Consider the following 15,686-nt stretch of genomic DNA (forward strand, 5'->3'; position numbering starts at 1 on the left):
AATTATTTCATGGGTGTGGGCGTCCCGGGCAAGGTCAGCATTTGCTGCCCATCCCTAATTGCCGAGTGGCTTGTTAGGCCATTTCAGAGGGCAGTTAAGAGTTGCTGTGTGTCTGGAGGTTGAAGGTCAGACCGGGTAAGGGCAGAAGATTTCCTTTCTTAAAAGGCCATTGATGAACCAAATAGGATTTATAGAATCAATGATAGCTCCATTTTGGATACAGAACTGGCTTGGTCATAGAAGGCAGAGAGTAGCTATGAAAGGGTGCTTTTCTGATTGGAGGGCTGTGACTAGTGGTGTTCCGCAGGGATCAGTGCTGGGACTGTTGCTGTTCATAGCATATATAAATGATTTGGAGGAAAATGCAACTGGACTGATTAGTATGTTTGCGGACGACACAAAGGTTGGTGGAATTGCGGATAGCGATGAGGAGTGTCAGAGGATACAGCAGGATTTTGATCGTTTGGAGACTTGGGCGGCGAGATGGCAGATGGAGTTTAATCTGGACAAATGTGAGGTGATGCATTTTGGAAGGTCTAATACAGGTGGGGAATATACAGTGAATGGTAGAACCCTCAAGAGTATTGACAGTCAGAGAGATCTAGGTGTACTGGTCCACAGGTCACTGAAAGGGGCAACACAGGTGGAGAAGGTAGTCAAGAAGGCATACGGCATGCTTGCCTTCATTGGCCGGGGCATTGAGTATAAGAATTGCCAAGTCATGTTGCAGCTGTATAGAACCTTAGTTAGGCCACACTTGGAGTACAGTGTTCAATTCTGGTCGCCACACTACCAGAAGGATGTGGAGGCTTTAGAGAGGGTGCAGAAGAGATTTACCAGACTGTTGGCTGGTACGGAGGGCATTAGCTTTGAGGAGATGTTGAATAAACTTGGTTTGTTCTCACTGGAATGAAGGAGGTCGACAAAATTATGAGGGGCATAGATAGAGTGGATAGTCAGAGACTTTTTCCCAGGGTAGAGGGGTCAATTACTAGGGGGCATAGGTTTAAGGTGCGAGGGACAAGGTTTAGAGGAGATGTACGAGGTAAGTTAATTACACAGAGGGTAGTGGGTGCCTGGAACTCGCTGCCAGACGAGGTGGTGGAAGCAGGGACGATAGTTTAAGGGGCATCTTGACAAATACATGAACAGGATGGGAATAGAGGGATACGGACCCCTGAAGTGGAGAAGATTTTAGTTTAGATGGGTAGCATGGTCGGTGCAGGCTTGGAGGGCCGAAGGGCCTGTTCCTATGCTGTACCTTTCTTTATTTGTTCTTTGTCCATGGTCACCATTGCTGAGACTAACTTCATATTCCAGAATTATTCATTGAATTTAAATTCCAACAGCTTCTGTGATGGGATTGGAATCCATGTCTCCAGAGCATTAGTCTGGCCCTCTGACTTACTAGGCCAGTGTCAATAATGTGATGTTCCTTGTGGAGTCCCTCTAGATGGCTAAAACACACGGTGTTGACAAAGAACATCAAGCTATGTATTTCAAACAAAGCTAGTTTATTTACACTACTTTAAATGATTTGCATACCTTACTAAGTAATAGCTAAGAAAAAAACTGTATTAAATCTGTGCTACAGAAATCTATAATATCTCTCTAATACAACTAACACCCTATCTCAACCCTTCACCAACAGCTTCTCCAACACCTTCTCCCAGAACCCTAGGAGGCACTGTATGTTTCTATGTCTATTCTGTTGTGCCATCTAGTGTTGAGATACATGAACATCATCTTGTTAACCCTTTACATTCCTTACACTATACATATTGTTACAAATAACACACCACCACCTCCCTCTAAATCTTCACTTCTCTAAGGTAAACAGTCCCAGTTTCTCCAAGCTATCTACACAGCTGAAAACATAGATACATAGAAAACAGAAGCAGGAGGAGGCCATTCAGCCCTTTGAGCCTGCTCTGCCATTCATTATGATCATGGCTGATCATTAAGTTCAATACCCTAATTCCGCCTTCCCCTCCCATAACCCTTGATCCCTTTCGCCCCAAGAGCTATATCTAATTCCTTCTTGAAATTCCACAACGGTTTGGCCTCACCTACTTTCTGTGGTAGCGAAGTATCTCAGAACCATAGAATCCCTACAGTGCAGAAGGAGGCCATCTGGATAATCGAGTCTGCACTGAAAATCTGAAAGAGCGCTTTAACCAAGCTTTCGCCCTGTCCCTGAAACCTTGTTACCCCACCTAACCTGCACATAGCTGGACACTCGGGGGAAATTTATCATGGTCAATCTACCTGACCTGCACATCTTTGTGGGAGGAAACTGAAGCACCCAGAGGAAACCCACTTCGACAGAGGGAGAAAGTGCAAACTGTGCACAGCCATCCAAGGCCGGAATGGAACCCGAGTCCCTGGTGCTGTGAGGCAACATTGCTAATCACTGTGCCACCGTGCCATCTCTGGATCCATTCTCTGCTCTCGAATGCTGTCACATTGGGGCAGCACGGTAGCATTGTGGCTAGCACAATTGGTACACAGCTCCAGGGTCCCAGGTTCGATTCCGGCTTGGGTCACTGTCTGTGCGGAGTCTGCATATCCTCCCCGTGTGTGCGTGGGTTTCCTCCGGGTGCTCCAGTTTCCTCCCACAGTCCTAAGATGTGCAGGTTAGGTGGATTGGCCATGATAAATTGCCCTTAGTGTCCAAAATTGCCCTTAGTGTTGGGTGGGGTTACTGGGTTATGGGGATAGGGTGGAGGTGTTGACCTTGGGTAGGGTGCTCTTTCCAAGAGCCGGTGCAGACTCGATGGGCTGAATGGCATCCTTCTGCACTGTAAATTCTATGAATTGGGTGGGAGGAGCTTCCTGTCAAACAGAAAGGCCATGACTGCCAGGGTTGCTCCTTGCGCTGCAAATGCAATGACTTTCCCCAGCTCTGCCCTTGAGATTGATTGATAGGCGGGCTGGGCCGCCCCGCCCCTCGGCCCGCCGCCGACGTGCCGAACGTGACTCCGCCGCTCTGATGCAGCCGCAGCAGACCACGTGCGCCGCCGCTCATAATGGACGGCTGGACGGACCAATCGGGAGCGGGGAACTGGCCTTCCTGTTTGTGCGTGGCGACCAAACAGCGCAGAGGAGACCGGAGGCGGGACCAGGCTCTGGGGTGAGCCGGTTGGAGCGAGTGGTCTGCGAGCCTTCCATTTATCTGTAGGTCACTGGGAGTGAAGGTGGCGAGGCAGGGAGGTTAGAATTTTTGCTCCGAAGCACGAAGTGTGAATAATAACAGGCAAAGATGTCGCTGTCTAACAAGCTGACCTTGGATAAAGTCGACGTGAAGGGGCAGAGAGTGATAATGAGGTGAGTGAGGGGAGGCCAAGGGCTTCAGTCGCCAAGGCTTTTCACACCCCGAATTGTGAATCGTATTGAAGTGTGCAAGTTCGAGCTCACGGGTTTGGAAAAAAAAGTGCAAGATGTCAAAATCATTCATAATTAATGTGCAAAACATGTACCAGAGTCTAATTCTGCCAAGGGTTTGAATTTCCAAACGAGGTTTGGTCCTGCAGGATTTCTCTGTTGCCTTATAAATCATTGATGGGGTTGTGTCAGGATGCCTCTGCCTTGCGTGCACGTACAAAGCGCTGAAATATGAAGTGCGGAATTATTGCACAACGTTTTGTTTTCGTGGCGGGGCGGGTAAATTGCGCATCTTCATGTTTGCTCTGAGGCCACTGTGATTTAGGGCCCCCCCCCCCCAAAAAAAAAATGCAATGTACCATGTCCACTTTCATCCATGGCTGCCAATCGAAGCTGCGTTTCAGCCCTGATTGCTTTGTCATGTGTGCTCGGCAATCCGTTTTGTGGGGGAAATAAATGAACATGATTGTTTTTCTTCTGAGCTGGTTTACAGTAGATACAGTTATGGGTCCATACATGCTACGAATCCAATTAACATTAATCTAGATCAGTGTTTTTTTTTTTAGTTTCATTCGTTGTAACGTGCCGGTGTTTTAATTCTGACTCTTGCATATAATATCAGTTCCTTTTATAAAATGCTTCCTGTTCATTTTTCTCTTTATGGTGCCAACCCAAAGATACTGCTACTACCCTTTGATTAGCTGATGAGCAGAAGAATACTTTATCTGGATGACCTTTAATCGTAAATGCCAGAACACGGATGTTAATGCATTTCTGCCTTGGCAGGATGTGGTTGCAGGAGAAGTCCATATGAATGAAGTGAAGGTTAAAGTCCTTTCCCCCTTTTTTGATGATGATAATCTAGTAGGTTTACATATCACACTGCAATTAAAATTACGGTTAAAATATCCTAGTTGCCTGTTCGTGTATACTGACCAATCAGTGCAACTGAGAAATTATATTGGATTGGACTTGTTTATTGTCACGTGTACTGAGGTACAGTGAAAAGCATTTTTCTATGTGCAGCTCAAACAGATCATTTAATACATGAAAAGAAAATATGTAATGGGGCAATATATAAGTTTGAGGAAAATTGCATAATTTAAAAAAAATATTCTACACGCTCAAAGATGGCGTCTAATATTCCAAAGATTTTAAGCCCATAATGGTTGCAGTTCTGAACTCCTAGACTGCATTGGATGCTCATCTAAGCCCTCCAGAGTGCTTGTATGACATCGATATTTCCATTCTCCTGTATCAATATTCCAATAGTTTTTTTAAAAATCATGTCTAGTTTAATGCGGTGTGTACAGGACACTCTCTTCATATTATTACAGTTGAACTCTTTCCCTATAGAATGAAAGAAGAAACATGTTGAAGGGTTAAATTTAGAGCCGAATTGTCCCGGTAAAATTACTGACCCATTGAGTTACTGTTAACTCGATACTTGGTGAGTTGCCCGTATGCAACTTTGTTAGTCTAAGACAGATGACCCTGCTTATTTTTGGTAAAGAGCGCCTTTGAAAGCCAAAAATATACAAGAGTTTGAAACTGCAGATCAGAATTATCTGAAGGCTCTTCATGTATCAATGGTGATTTATCTTCAGGCATGGTGGTGTAGTTCAGATTTAACGGAGATTTTTAAATTTGAAGTAATCAAAAGTCACCTTACTTTTGCCATTTTAGGTGCTTTAACTTTTGCAGCAATTTTCTAGCTTAGCTTTCTTTAAATACTAATATTGCTAACTGTTGCACCGTTGCACAATAGTAGAGTTACTCAAGAGCCCATTGCAAGATGGCTGTCCTAGCAAATATTTCTTGGGAGAATAACTGACATTTTTTTGGGTGTTAATGCTGAAAACACTCGTGCCATTCATACAACCCTAAGTGCAGAGAATCTGAGTGTTATAAGCAGGATGTAGTGGTAAAGTTGCTTGCAGATGCCTGCGGCTGCAATCAGAACACGTGTTCTCGGTTGCATGAGATCTCATAAGCACACAAATGATCAAGTAAAAACTCTGAAGGCATATTTTTTTTTTTAAGGGCATTCGGGAAAGAAAGCATGATTTTTATGCTTTTTGAAGTGTTGTCTTCTGGAGCATGTGATTGGAATTTTCTGGCGGAATAATTGAATTGTAGTTACTTGTTGAACCGATGGCATTTTGCCTCTGAAATTTTCCTGCTAGTGTGACTCGGCCAAGAAGTCATGTAATCCTTAAAGCTAGTGGTAACATGGGTTTATATGGGTTCCTGGTTTAAGTTCCTTCATACATGTCAGACATTTCACTTAATCGTTTGTGCAGTTGGGTAATGAGATTTCTCATTTAGGTCAACAATACATGTGCTCTGATATCCACAGGCTGTTGGAACTTTGCTACTGCATCCACTGCATCGTACTCCTAACCTCACAATCCATAGCTTCCTTTCACTGTGGATTGAATAGGTCCAGAAAATTTAACAAGTAATGCCAAAATAAATTTCAATCTATAGTTATTCTGCAGTCATGTAGATTTATTAATCCTACTGTCTGAGCGATTTCTGTTGCTCATTGATTCCTTTGTGTAGCACATTCAGAAGCAAGGTTCAGATGAGTGAGTGATGAGATTCTATCAGATGAGCAGTCTGAAAACCCTGATTAAGTAGTGGAATGTGAAATGAGGGTGAGTAGGCGACATTTTACATTGCGAGATGTTTTCAACAACATTATTTAAAATGGAGGTGATTTAGAGATTGAGTTTGAAAAACTTCTCACAATGAACGTACTCGCAATGAACACACTAAATTAACGTTGAATTTACATTAACATTGAATCATTAATGTAAAAATTAATAAATGCATTTGTTATCCCTGACTTAGTTGGTAGAGTCTCACCTCTGAGCCAGAAGGTTCCATTCTTAGACAGGAACATAAAATTCAAGGCTGGTGCTCTATTGCAGTACTGAGGGAATTTTACATTGTCAGGTAAAATCTTTTTGGAAGAGACAGTAAAGTGAGGCCCTATCTACCCTCTTGGGTGAATGCAAAACATCCTGTGGCATTATTCTGTAAATGAGCAGGGTGTCCTGGCCAAAACTTATTCTTCAGCCTGCATCATAAAAAATGATTAAAAGATCTTTATTGTATTGCTGTTTATGAGAACTTGCTGTGTGCAAATTGACGGTGGCGTTTCCCCTTTTGATTACTTCAAAATGGCCCACCATGTTGATTAGATCAAAGGCAGAGCAGACGGGGAGAAGTTGCTGAACACAGCGGGTCTGGTGGCCTGAAGTGCATATGTTTTAATGCAAGGAGCATTACGGGTAAGGCAGATGAACTTAGAGCTTGGATTACTACTTGGAACTATGATGTTGTTGCCATTACAGAGACCTGGTTGAGGGAAGGGCAGGATTGGCAGCTAAACGTTCCAGGATTTAGATGTTTCAGGCGGGATAGAGGGGGATGTAAAAGGGGAGGCGGAGTTGCGCTACTTGTTCGGGAGAATATCACAGCTATACTGCGAGAGGGCACCTCAGAGGGCAGTGAGGCTATATGGGTAGAGATCAGGAATAAGAAGGGTGCAGTCACAAGGTTGGGGGTATACTACAGGCCTCCCAACAGCCAGCGGGAGATAGAGGAGCAGATAGGTAGACAGATTTTGGAAAAGAGTAAAAACAACAGGGTTGTGGTGATGGGAGACTTCAACTTCCCCAATATTGACTGGGACTCACTGAGTGCCAGGGGCTTAGACGGGGCGGAGTTTGTAAGGAGCATCCAGGAGGGCTTCTTAAAACAATATGTACACAGTCCAACTAGGGAAGGGGCGGTACCGGACCTGGTATTGGGGAATGAGCCCGGCCAGGTGGTAGATGTTTCAGTAGGGGAGCATTTCGGTAACAGTGACCACAATTCAGTAAGTTTTAAAGTACTGGTGGACAAGGATAAGAGTGGTCCGAGGATGAATGTGCTAAATTGGGGGAAGGCTAATTATAACAATATTAGGCGGGAACTGAAGAACCTAGATTGGGGGCGGATGTTTGAGGGCAAATCAACATCTGACATGTGGGAGGCTTTCAAGTGTCAGTTGAAAGGAATACAGGACAGGCATGTTCCTGTGAGGAAGAAAGATAAATACGGCAATTTTCGGGAACCTTGGATGACGAGTGATATTGTAGGCCTCGTCAAAAAGAAAAAGGAGGCATTTGTCAGGGCTAAAAGGTTGGGAACAGACGAAGCCTGTGTGGCATATAAGGAAAGTAGGAAGGAACTTAAGCAAGGAGTCAGGAGGGCTAGAAGGGGTCATGAAAAGTCATTGGCAAATAGGGTTAAGGAAAATCCCAAGGCTTTTTACACGTACATAAAAAGCAAGAGGGTAGCCAGGGAAAGGGTTGGCCCACTGAAGGATAGGCAAGGGAATCTATGTGTGGAGCCAGAGGAAATGGGCGAGGTACTAAATGAATACTTTGCATCAGTATTCACCAAAGAGAAGGAATTGGTAGATGTTGAGTCTGGAGAAGGGGGTGTAGATAGCCTGGGTCACATTGTGATCCAAAAAGACGAGGTGTTGGGTGTCTTAAAAAATATTAAGGTAGATAAGTCCCCAGGGCCTGATGGGATCTACCCCAGAATACTGAAGGAGGCTGGAGAGGAAATTGCTGAGGCCTTGACAGAAATCTTTGGATCCTCGCTGTCTTCAGGGGATGTCCCGGAGGACTGGAGAATAGCCAATGTTGTTCCTCTGTTTAAGAAGGGTAGCAAGGATAATTCCGGGAACTACAGGCCGGTGAGCCTTACTTCAGTGGTAGGGAAATTACTGGAGAGAATTCTTCGAGACAGGATCTACTCCCATTTGGAAGCAAATGGACGTATTAGTGAGAGGCAGCACGGTTTTGTGAAGGGGAGGTCGTGTCTCACTAACTTGATAAGAGTTTTTCGAGGAGGTCACTAAGATGATTGATGCAGGTAGGGCAGTAGATGTTGTCTATATGGACTTCAGTAAGGCCTTTGACAAGGTCCCTCATGGTAGACTAGTACAAAAGGTGAAGTCACACGGGATCAGGGGTGAACTGGCAAGGTGGATACAGAACTGGCTAGGCCATAGAAGGCAGAGGGTAGCAATGGAGGGATGCTTTTCTAATTGGAGGGCTGTGACCAGTGGTGTTCCACAGGGATCAGTGCTGGGACCTTTGCTCTTTGTAGTATATATAAATGATTTGGAGGAAAATGTAACTGGTCTGATTAGTAAGTTTGCAGACGACACAAAGGTTGGTGGAATTGCGGATAGCGATGAGGACTGTCTGAGGATACAGCAGGATTTAGATTGTCTGGAGACTTGGGCGGAGAGATGGCAGATGGAGTTTAATCCGGACAATTGTGAGGTAATGCATTTTGGAAGGGCTAATGCAGGTAGGGAATATACAGTGAATGGTAGAACCCTCAAGAGTATTGAAAGTCAAAGAGATCTAGGAGTACAGGTCCACAGGTCATTGAAAGGGGCAACACAGGCAGAGAAGGTAGTCAAGAAGGCATACGGCATGCTTGCCTTCATTGGCCGGGGCATTGAGTATAAGAATTGGCAAGTCATGTTGCAGCTGTATAGAACCTTAGTTAGGCCACACTTGGAGTATAGTGTTCAATTCTGGTCTCCACACTACCAGAAGGATGTGGAGGCTTTAGAGAGGGTGCAGAAGAGATTTACCAGAATGTTGCCTGGTATGGAGGGCATAAGCTATGAGGAGCGATTGAATAAACTCGGTTTGTTCTCACTGGAACGAAGGAGGTTGAGGGGCGACCTGATAGAGGTATACAAAATTATGAGGGGCATAGACAGAGTGGATAGTCAGAGGCTTTTCCCCAGGGTAGAGGGGTCAATTACTAGGGGGCATAGGTTTAAGGTGAGAGGGGCAAGGTTTAGAGTAGATGTACGAGGCAAGTTTTTTTACGCAGAGGGTAGTGGGTGCCTGGAACTCACTACCGGAGGAGGTAGTGGAAGCAGGGACAATAGTGACATTTAAGGGGCATCTTGACAAATACATGAATAGGATGGGAATAGAAGGATACGGACCCAGAAAGTGTAGAAGATTGTAGTTTAGTCGGGCAGTATGGTCGGCATGGGCTTGGAGGGCCGAAGGGCCTGTTCCTGTGCTGTACATTTCTTTGTTGTTCTTTGTAGTCCATTGGGCTGTAAATTTCTTTGGTTGTGAAAGGTGTGATATAAATGCAAGTCGTTTTAATGCAATGTGCTAAAGTGATTATTCACTTTACTGTGGTCAGTTTTGAATTTGAAAATTCCTCAACCTAACCTCTTTGCTAATTTTCTTTTTCCGATTTTAACAACATTGTTTTAAGGATATACCACCCTGTGAATACTAACCTGTTCCTGGATACTCCTTCCAAATAATGATTTTAAAAAATAATACATTTTCGGGATGTGGGTGTCGCTGGCTCGGCCAGCATTTATTGCCCTTCAGAAAGTGGTGGTGAGCTGCCTTCTTTAACCACTGCAGTCCTTGAGGTGTAGGTACACCCGCAGTGCTATTAGGGAAGCAGTTCCAGGATTTTGACCCAGCGACAGTGAAGAAACAGCGATATATTTCGAAGTCGGGGTGGTGAGTGACTTGGAAGGGAACCTCCAGGTGGTGGGGTTCCCAGGTATCTGCTACTCTCTTCCTTCGAGTCATAGAATCACAGTCTCTTCTGCTCCAAGCAAACAATCCATTCCATTGAACTGAGCTGAAACCTAGAGTACAGCCTGGAACCTTCTGGTTTGTATAGTTAAGTTTCGTACTGCTCTAATCAGTTTTTGTAGAATGGCTATTTTTAAGCTGCGTTGATACAAAGACTTTATAATTAAAATACTGTTTTGGTAGCTGCATATAACTACCATATGCAAATAGCTTTCCCCATCAATATTTACTACAAACCTAATGTCTTAATAATGTATTAAAAGTGACTGAATCCTTGGTGGTGCTATATTACTGAAACTGAAGTCCTAATACTGAGTTGTAACATCACTGTCTTGCAGGGTGGACTTCAATGTACCAATGAAGGATAATCATATCACCAACAACCAAAGGTAACATGTAATTATCAGCTACCTATTAGCTCTGTATCTAATGTCATTTAAAGCTAAAGTGGTTGGTTTGTTCTTATTCAATGTATGATTATCAAAATTACTCAATTAGGTTATTACATGAAAGTCTGTATCTGAAACAAGATATGAATATATTTGTCTCTTTTCCCTCATCTCCTGAAGACAGTGGCTATTCTGTTAGCTTACCCAAGTGTCTGTTTTACATGCATGAATCCAGAAATCACATTTTGGTAGATTGTTCCACAATTACAGTCAGCAAGATGTGCCTGATTATGTTCTCTTCTGATTATCCACATGTTCACCCTTTGCAGCGGGTGGTAAAAGGGTCCTCCAGCTATCAACATGTATGACAAAGGAATTTAATGCAGATAAAGGTGCAACAATGAATATACAGATGTCGAGGCAGAGATTATCTGGGATAGTGTGGGTGCCATTGACACTCATCACAGTACTGGATTTTCTAGTTGTATATTTTGGGGAGCATGATTATTGCACTCTATAACCCGATGTAGTGGAGGTTTGTTGCTGTAAATATATACCTAGTGTTTTTCACAGAATTCAGTGCAGTATATAAGACCGCATACTGGTGCACTAAGGTAATATGCTGTCAAACATTATTTGGGTTTGTGGCGGCATGTGGCACAGTGGTTAGCACTTCTGGCTACGGCGCCGGTTCAAATCCGGCCCTGGGTCACTGTCCATGTGGAGTTTGCACATTCATCCCATATCTGCTTTGGTTTCACCCCCACAACCCAAAGATGCGCAGGTTCGGTGGATTGACTACGTTAAATTGTCCCTTAATTTGAAAAATTCTGAAAAATACTAGGGACTCTGAATTTTTTTTTTTTTAAAAAACATTATTTGAGTTCATGTCTAGAGATCAGATATTTGAACTCTGCTCTGAAATGAAAGCCGCCATAGTCCCCAAGGAACATGGGCTACTCTCCCCTTTTGAGAGAGAACTGACTGGTGATTGAAGGGTCACCAAGCCTCAGGCAAGGGACAACATTTGAGAAGGCGGGGCCTTTATGGATAACCTCAACCGGAACGGGAATAGAGCACACGCTGTTGGCATTGCTCTGCATCATGATCGAGCCCTCCAGCCAACCGACTTCCAAGTCTACTGTACTTTAACATACAATAACAAAGTCAACTGGTACTTTTGGAAATATATTTGGAGGGAACAAAGGTGAAATGTGGGGCTGAGCTGGGAGAGTGTAAAGCACCACTAACATATTTGAACTTTATTCCTTTTTGGCAGGATTAAAGCTGCAATTCCAAGTATTAAACACTGTTTATGCAATGGAGCCAAGTCGGTCATTCTCATGAGCCACTTGGGCAGGCCTGATGGTGTTCCAATGCCTGAGAAGTTTTCACTGGCCCCAGTTGCAGAGGAATTGAAGAAACTTATGGGGAGGTAAAGTGGAAACAGAACAACTCAACCACTCAGACGTGCATAACTTGCTTAAAGACAGCTATGTTGTTATAAATAAAATATTCAAAGGCATTCCAGGGAAGTAAATTTTACAGTCTTGATAACTGCTAAGTAGATTTTCAATTAGTGCCGTTTTGTCTGTCGAGGTGAGAATGCTTGTGATTTCATAAACTGCAAGATATGTCTAAAAATGAAAATATTGTTCTACTGAGATTGAGCATTGAAGTGCACGATAATGTTTGTCTTAAGTTGTAAATATAACTTGTGTATTATGAACTTTTGTTGGATAAGTGTGCAGAAATGAGTTGGAGCTAACAAAGAAATCAAAAGCCAGTGCAATGGTTTTTGGATAGAAAGGAAAACTTGTTTATGACATGTGACATAGTTAACACTTGCACCGCAACCCCACAGTACTTAATTTTTGCAAAGATATTCCTGATGGAGTCGTGTAAGGCATTTTAGTGTTTTGACAGTCCCCTCAATTTCCGTTTAAGCAATTTTCTTTTCATGGTATCAGTATTATAACCACAGAAATTGGTAACTCCCTTGTGCAACGGCCTCCTAAAGGTTTTTTGCTTTACAAATAGGGATATTATCTTCCTGAAAGATTGTGTTGGGTGTGAAGTTGAGAAGGCATGTGCTAACCCAGCTGATGGAAGTGTGATTCTTCTGGAAAATCTACGATTCCACGTTGAAGAGGAGGGAAAAGGGAAAGATGCATCTGGAAATAAGGTGAGATCTTGTACTATTAGCATGAGTAAGTGTTGTGAGATAGTCAAGGAGGCCCCAGAATTTCTGATGCAGAGAGGATAAGGAGAGGTGGGGAATAAAGTCTCTTTGAATGGGTTCGTGAAATGGTGGTGTTGAGTACATCTGGTCTTGAAGTTTTGCAGTTTAAGGAATTGGATGTAGGTTGGAGGATGTAATTTGTCCGCTTCCATTGTGTCTTCTGCATGTTGTGTGGTGGTCAGCCAAGTAGTACATAGCAAAAGAGTGCCAAACGGATGGCGGGTGTGCAAAGTAGATTTCATTTTGAAAATTCTTCACCACCGCACCCTTTCTTGGTCTTTCTGTGGAAATCCTCGCTTGAAGTAACTTAGGAGGAAGTATGCAAGAATGACTCCAATGAGACACGATGCTTATCTTGATGCAATGGGATCAGGAGCTCAGCCCAATTTGCTATTGAAATATCATCTAAATTCTCAACACAAGATGCAGAGCAGGGACTGGTTTAGCACACTCGGCTAAATCGCTGGCTTTGAAAGCAGACCCAGGCAGGCCAGCACCACGGTTCAATTCCCGTATCAGCCTCCCCGAACAGGTGCTGGAATGTGGCGACTAGGGGCTTTTCACAGTAACTTAATTGAAGCCTACTTGTGACAAGCGATTTTCATTTTCAGATTGGACCTGGCACCTAGTGGCAGTGAGAGTAAGAGCTGAGCAAACATCTCTGGACACTATGGGGCAATTTAGCATGACCACTCCAACTAACCTTTATTTGTTCTTGGGATGTTGGGATCGCTGGCTGAGCCAGCATTTGTTGCCTTTGAACTGAGTGCTTGCTAGGCTATTTCAGTGGGGGGGCAGTTAAGAATCAACTGCATCGCTGTATGGGTCTGGAGTAACAGAGTCACATGTAGGCCAGACAAGGAAAGGGCGGCAGATTTCCTTCGCTGAGCCAGATGGGTTTTTGCGACAATTGGCAATAGTTTCATCATTTGACTTTTAGTTCCAGATGTTTAATTGAATTCAAATTTCACTATCTGCCATGGTGGGACTCCAGAGCATTACCCTGGGTCTCTGGATTACTAGTCCAGTGACAACCACTACACCATCTCCCCTGAGGGGACTGTGAGGAAACTGGAGCACCCGGAGGAAACGCAACAAGACGCTGGGAGAATGTGCAAACTCCATACAGTCGCCCAACTGGACTTGAACCCAGGTCCCTGGCGCTGAGGCAGCAGAGCTAACCACTGTGCCACCTTGCTGCCCACTTGCTCAACGCTGCCACTAAGATTTCAGTAAAGCATAATTATAGCCATACTGTGGGCAGCACGGTGGCACATTGTTTAGCACTGCTGCCTCACGGCGCTGAGGTCCCAGGTTCGATCCCGGCTCTGGGTCACTGTCTGTGTGGAGTTTGCACATTTTCCCTGTGTTTGCATGGGTTTCGTCCCCACAACCCAACTATGTGCAGGGTAGGTGGATTGGCCACGCTAAATTGCTCCTTAATTGGAAAAAGTGAATTAGGTACTCTAAATTAAAGGAAACAAAATAGCTGTGCATGTTTTTAAAGTTTGAGCCTTGGTAATATTAAGGTGAAATGCCCTAAGTAACTGCATTAGTCATATTTGTAGTAGTTTGAGGTGATAACGTACTTACGCATCCCTCTTAATTTATCTTGCGGCATTGTTTTCTCACTGTCGTACTTCAGCACCAATACAAAAAAAATAAACCCCAAGACTGTGTCCTTGTGTGCTTGGCATGGAAAAAATTACTTTAATTTCATTGAGTTCTTAAATCTTCTGGGACTGCACTCAAAATTCATTAAATCCACTGTCGACCTTATTAAAAATGCAATTTGATAGATGTCCAGATTATGAAGGTTATTCATTTGAAGTTTATTTATTAAAATAGGTTTTTAGGTTACATTTTAAACCATAACTCTGAATGCCAGAAGTCACCATTACATTGATAGGCAGAGTGATGACTTTTTCCATAAGGTCAAGTGGTATCCGAACTCTTGGATTGCTGTATCATTCTTGAGCTACAAAATCTAATTGGTTTCTTCTACTGCAATCACCCCAGATACAGTGATATATGCAATGCTGTCTGTCATGCTGACCTTTACAGACTTGATATTGGAGACTCCCTGAACTCGGACTACATAGGCTGCTACGGCGTCTGGATTTTTTTCAGTAACTTAATTTAGTACACACACTAGCTATGAATAGCTGTCACAAAGTTGGGGAGCTGATCTCTATGCAGACTCGGCAGTATTTATTTTTCCCCAGACTGGTTTGAGTATGTTTGTGCGCAATTCGCACTGTTCTTAGCAAAGATGATTGTAGAATACTTCTATCTGTAGTGCTTTCATTTAAAAACTTTTCAGAGTTTTTAATGAAAAGCAAGTTTGAATGAACAGCATAGTATAAATAGTGTTGAGATAACTACCATTTTAAGATTTTCAGTATAATGGTGGCCTGCAGTAAGTTGAACCTAGATAATTTTCCACCAAACCTTCAATTAAACGTCAACTCCGCTGATTTATCCAGCAATGGTCTCAGTAAACTGCTGATGCCACTTGAACTGCATTTGTGCTTGTTAACATGAATCTGCTAAATCTTCCAACTGTAGAGTATGATTCCATAGAGCGGGTACATTTTTCTTGTGTCAGATTTGCCAGCTAATATTTGACTAGGGAAGATAAAGCTAGATGGCAGTATTATAGCCGAGCCCAATTCTACCTTCACCTGCTATCTCACAAAGGCACTTTGCTGCAAGTGCCACTGCTCAATGATGAGGAATGTAAGACCAGGCTCAGCAATTTTTTTCCTTTGCCTTTTGCCGATTTCTCGGGTGTTGGAATTAATTGCAGCACTCTTGCTACTTCAAGCTTGTAGTAACTGAGCCATGGACAAAAGTGAGATTTATTTATTTTTAAAAAATAATCATGGGTTCATTCTAATGAGTCTCGTAATTCACCAGAAGAAATAGTGATCAAATTTAAATATTTTTTAGATCAGTAAGCTATCATTGTTCATGAGTCTGTTTCTGTTCATCATTACCAGCATCCTT

The 15,686-nt window shown here is 43.2% G+C and overlaps 1 protein-coding gene across 1 annotated transcript in view; it reads left to right on the forward strand.

Moving 5' to 3' along the window:
* Window positions 1-3,116: 3,116 nt before the first annotated feature.
* LOC140421189 (phosphoglycerate kinase) overlaps window positions 3,117-15,686 on the forward strand; it is a 39,569-nt gene continuing 26,999 nt past the window's right edge. The window contains exons 1-4 of the mRNA XM_072505693.1: window positions 3,117-3,327; window positions 10,385-10,435; window positions 11,715-11,870; window positions 12,476-12,620. Of these exons, the coding sequence (XP_072361794.1) occupies window positions 3,263-3,327; window positions 10,385-10,435; window positions 11,715-11,870; window positions 12,476-12,620 (417 nt within the window). The 5' untranslated portion in view covers window positions 3,117-3,262. The remainder of the gene's footprint in view (window positions 3,328-10,384; window positions 10,436-11,714; window positions 11,871-12,475; window positions 12,621-15,686) is intronic.

The sequence above is a fragment of the Scyliorhinus torazame genome, chromosome 5, assembly GCF_047496885.1.
Source record: "Scyliorhinus torazame isolate Kashiwa2021f chromosome 5, sScyTor2.1, whole genome shotgun sequence".
Lineage (NCBI taxonomy): Eukaryota > Metazoa > Chordata > Chondrichthyes > Carcharhiniformes > Scyliorhinidae > Scyliorhinus > Scyliorhinus torazame.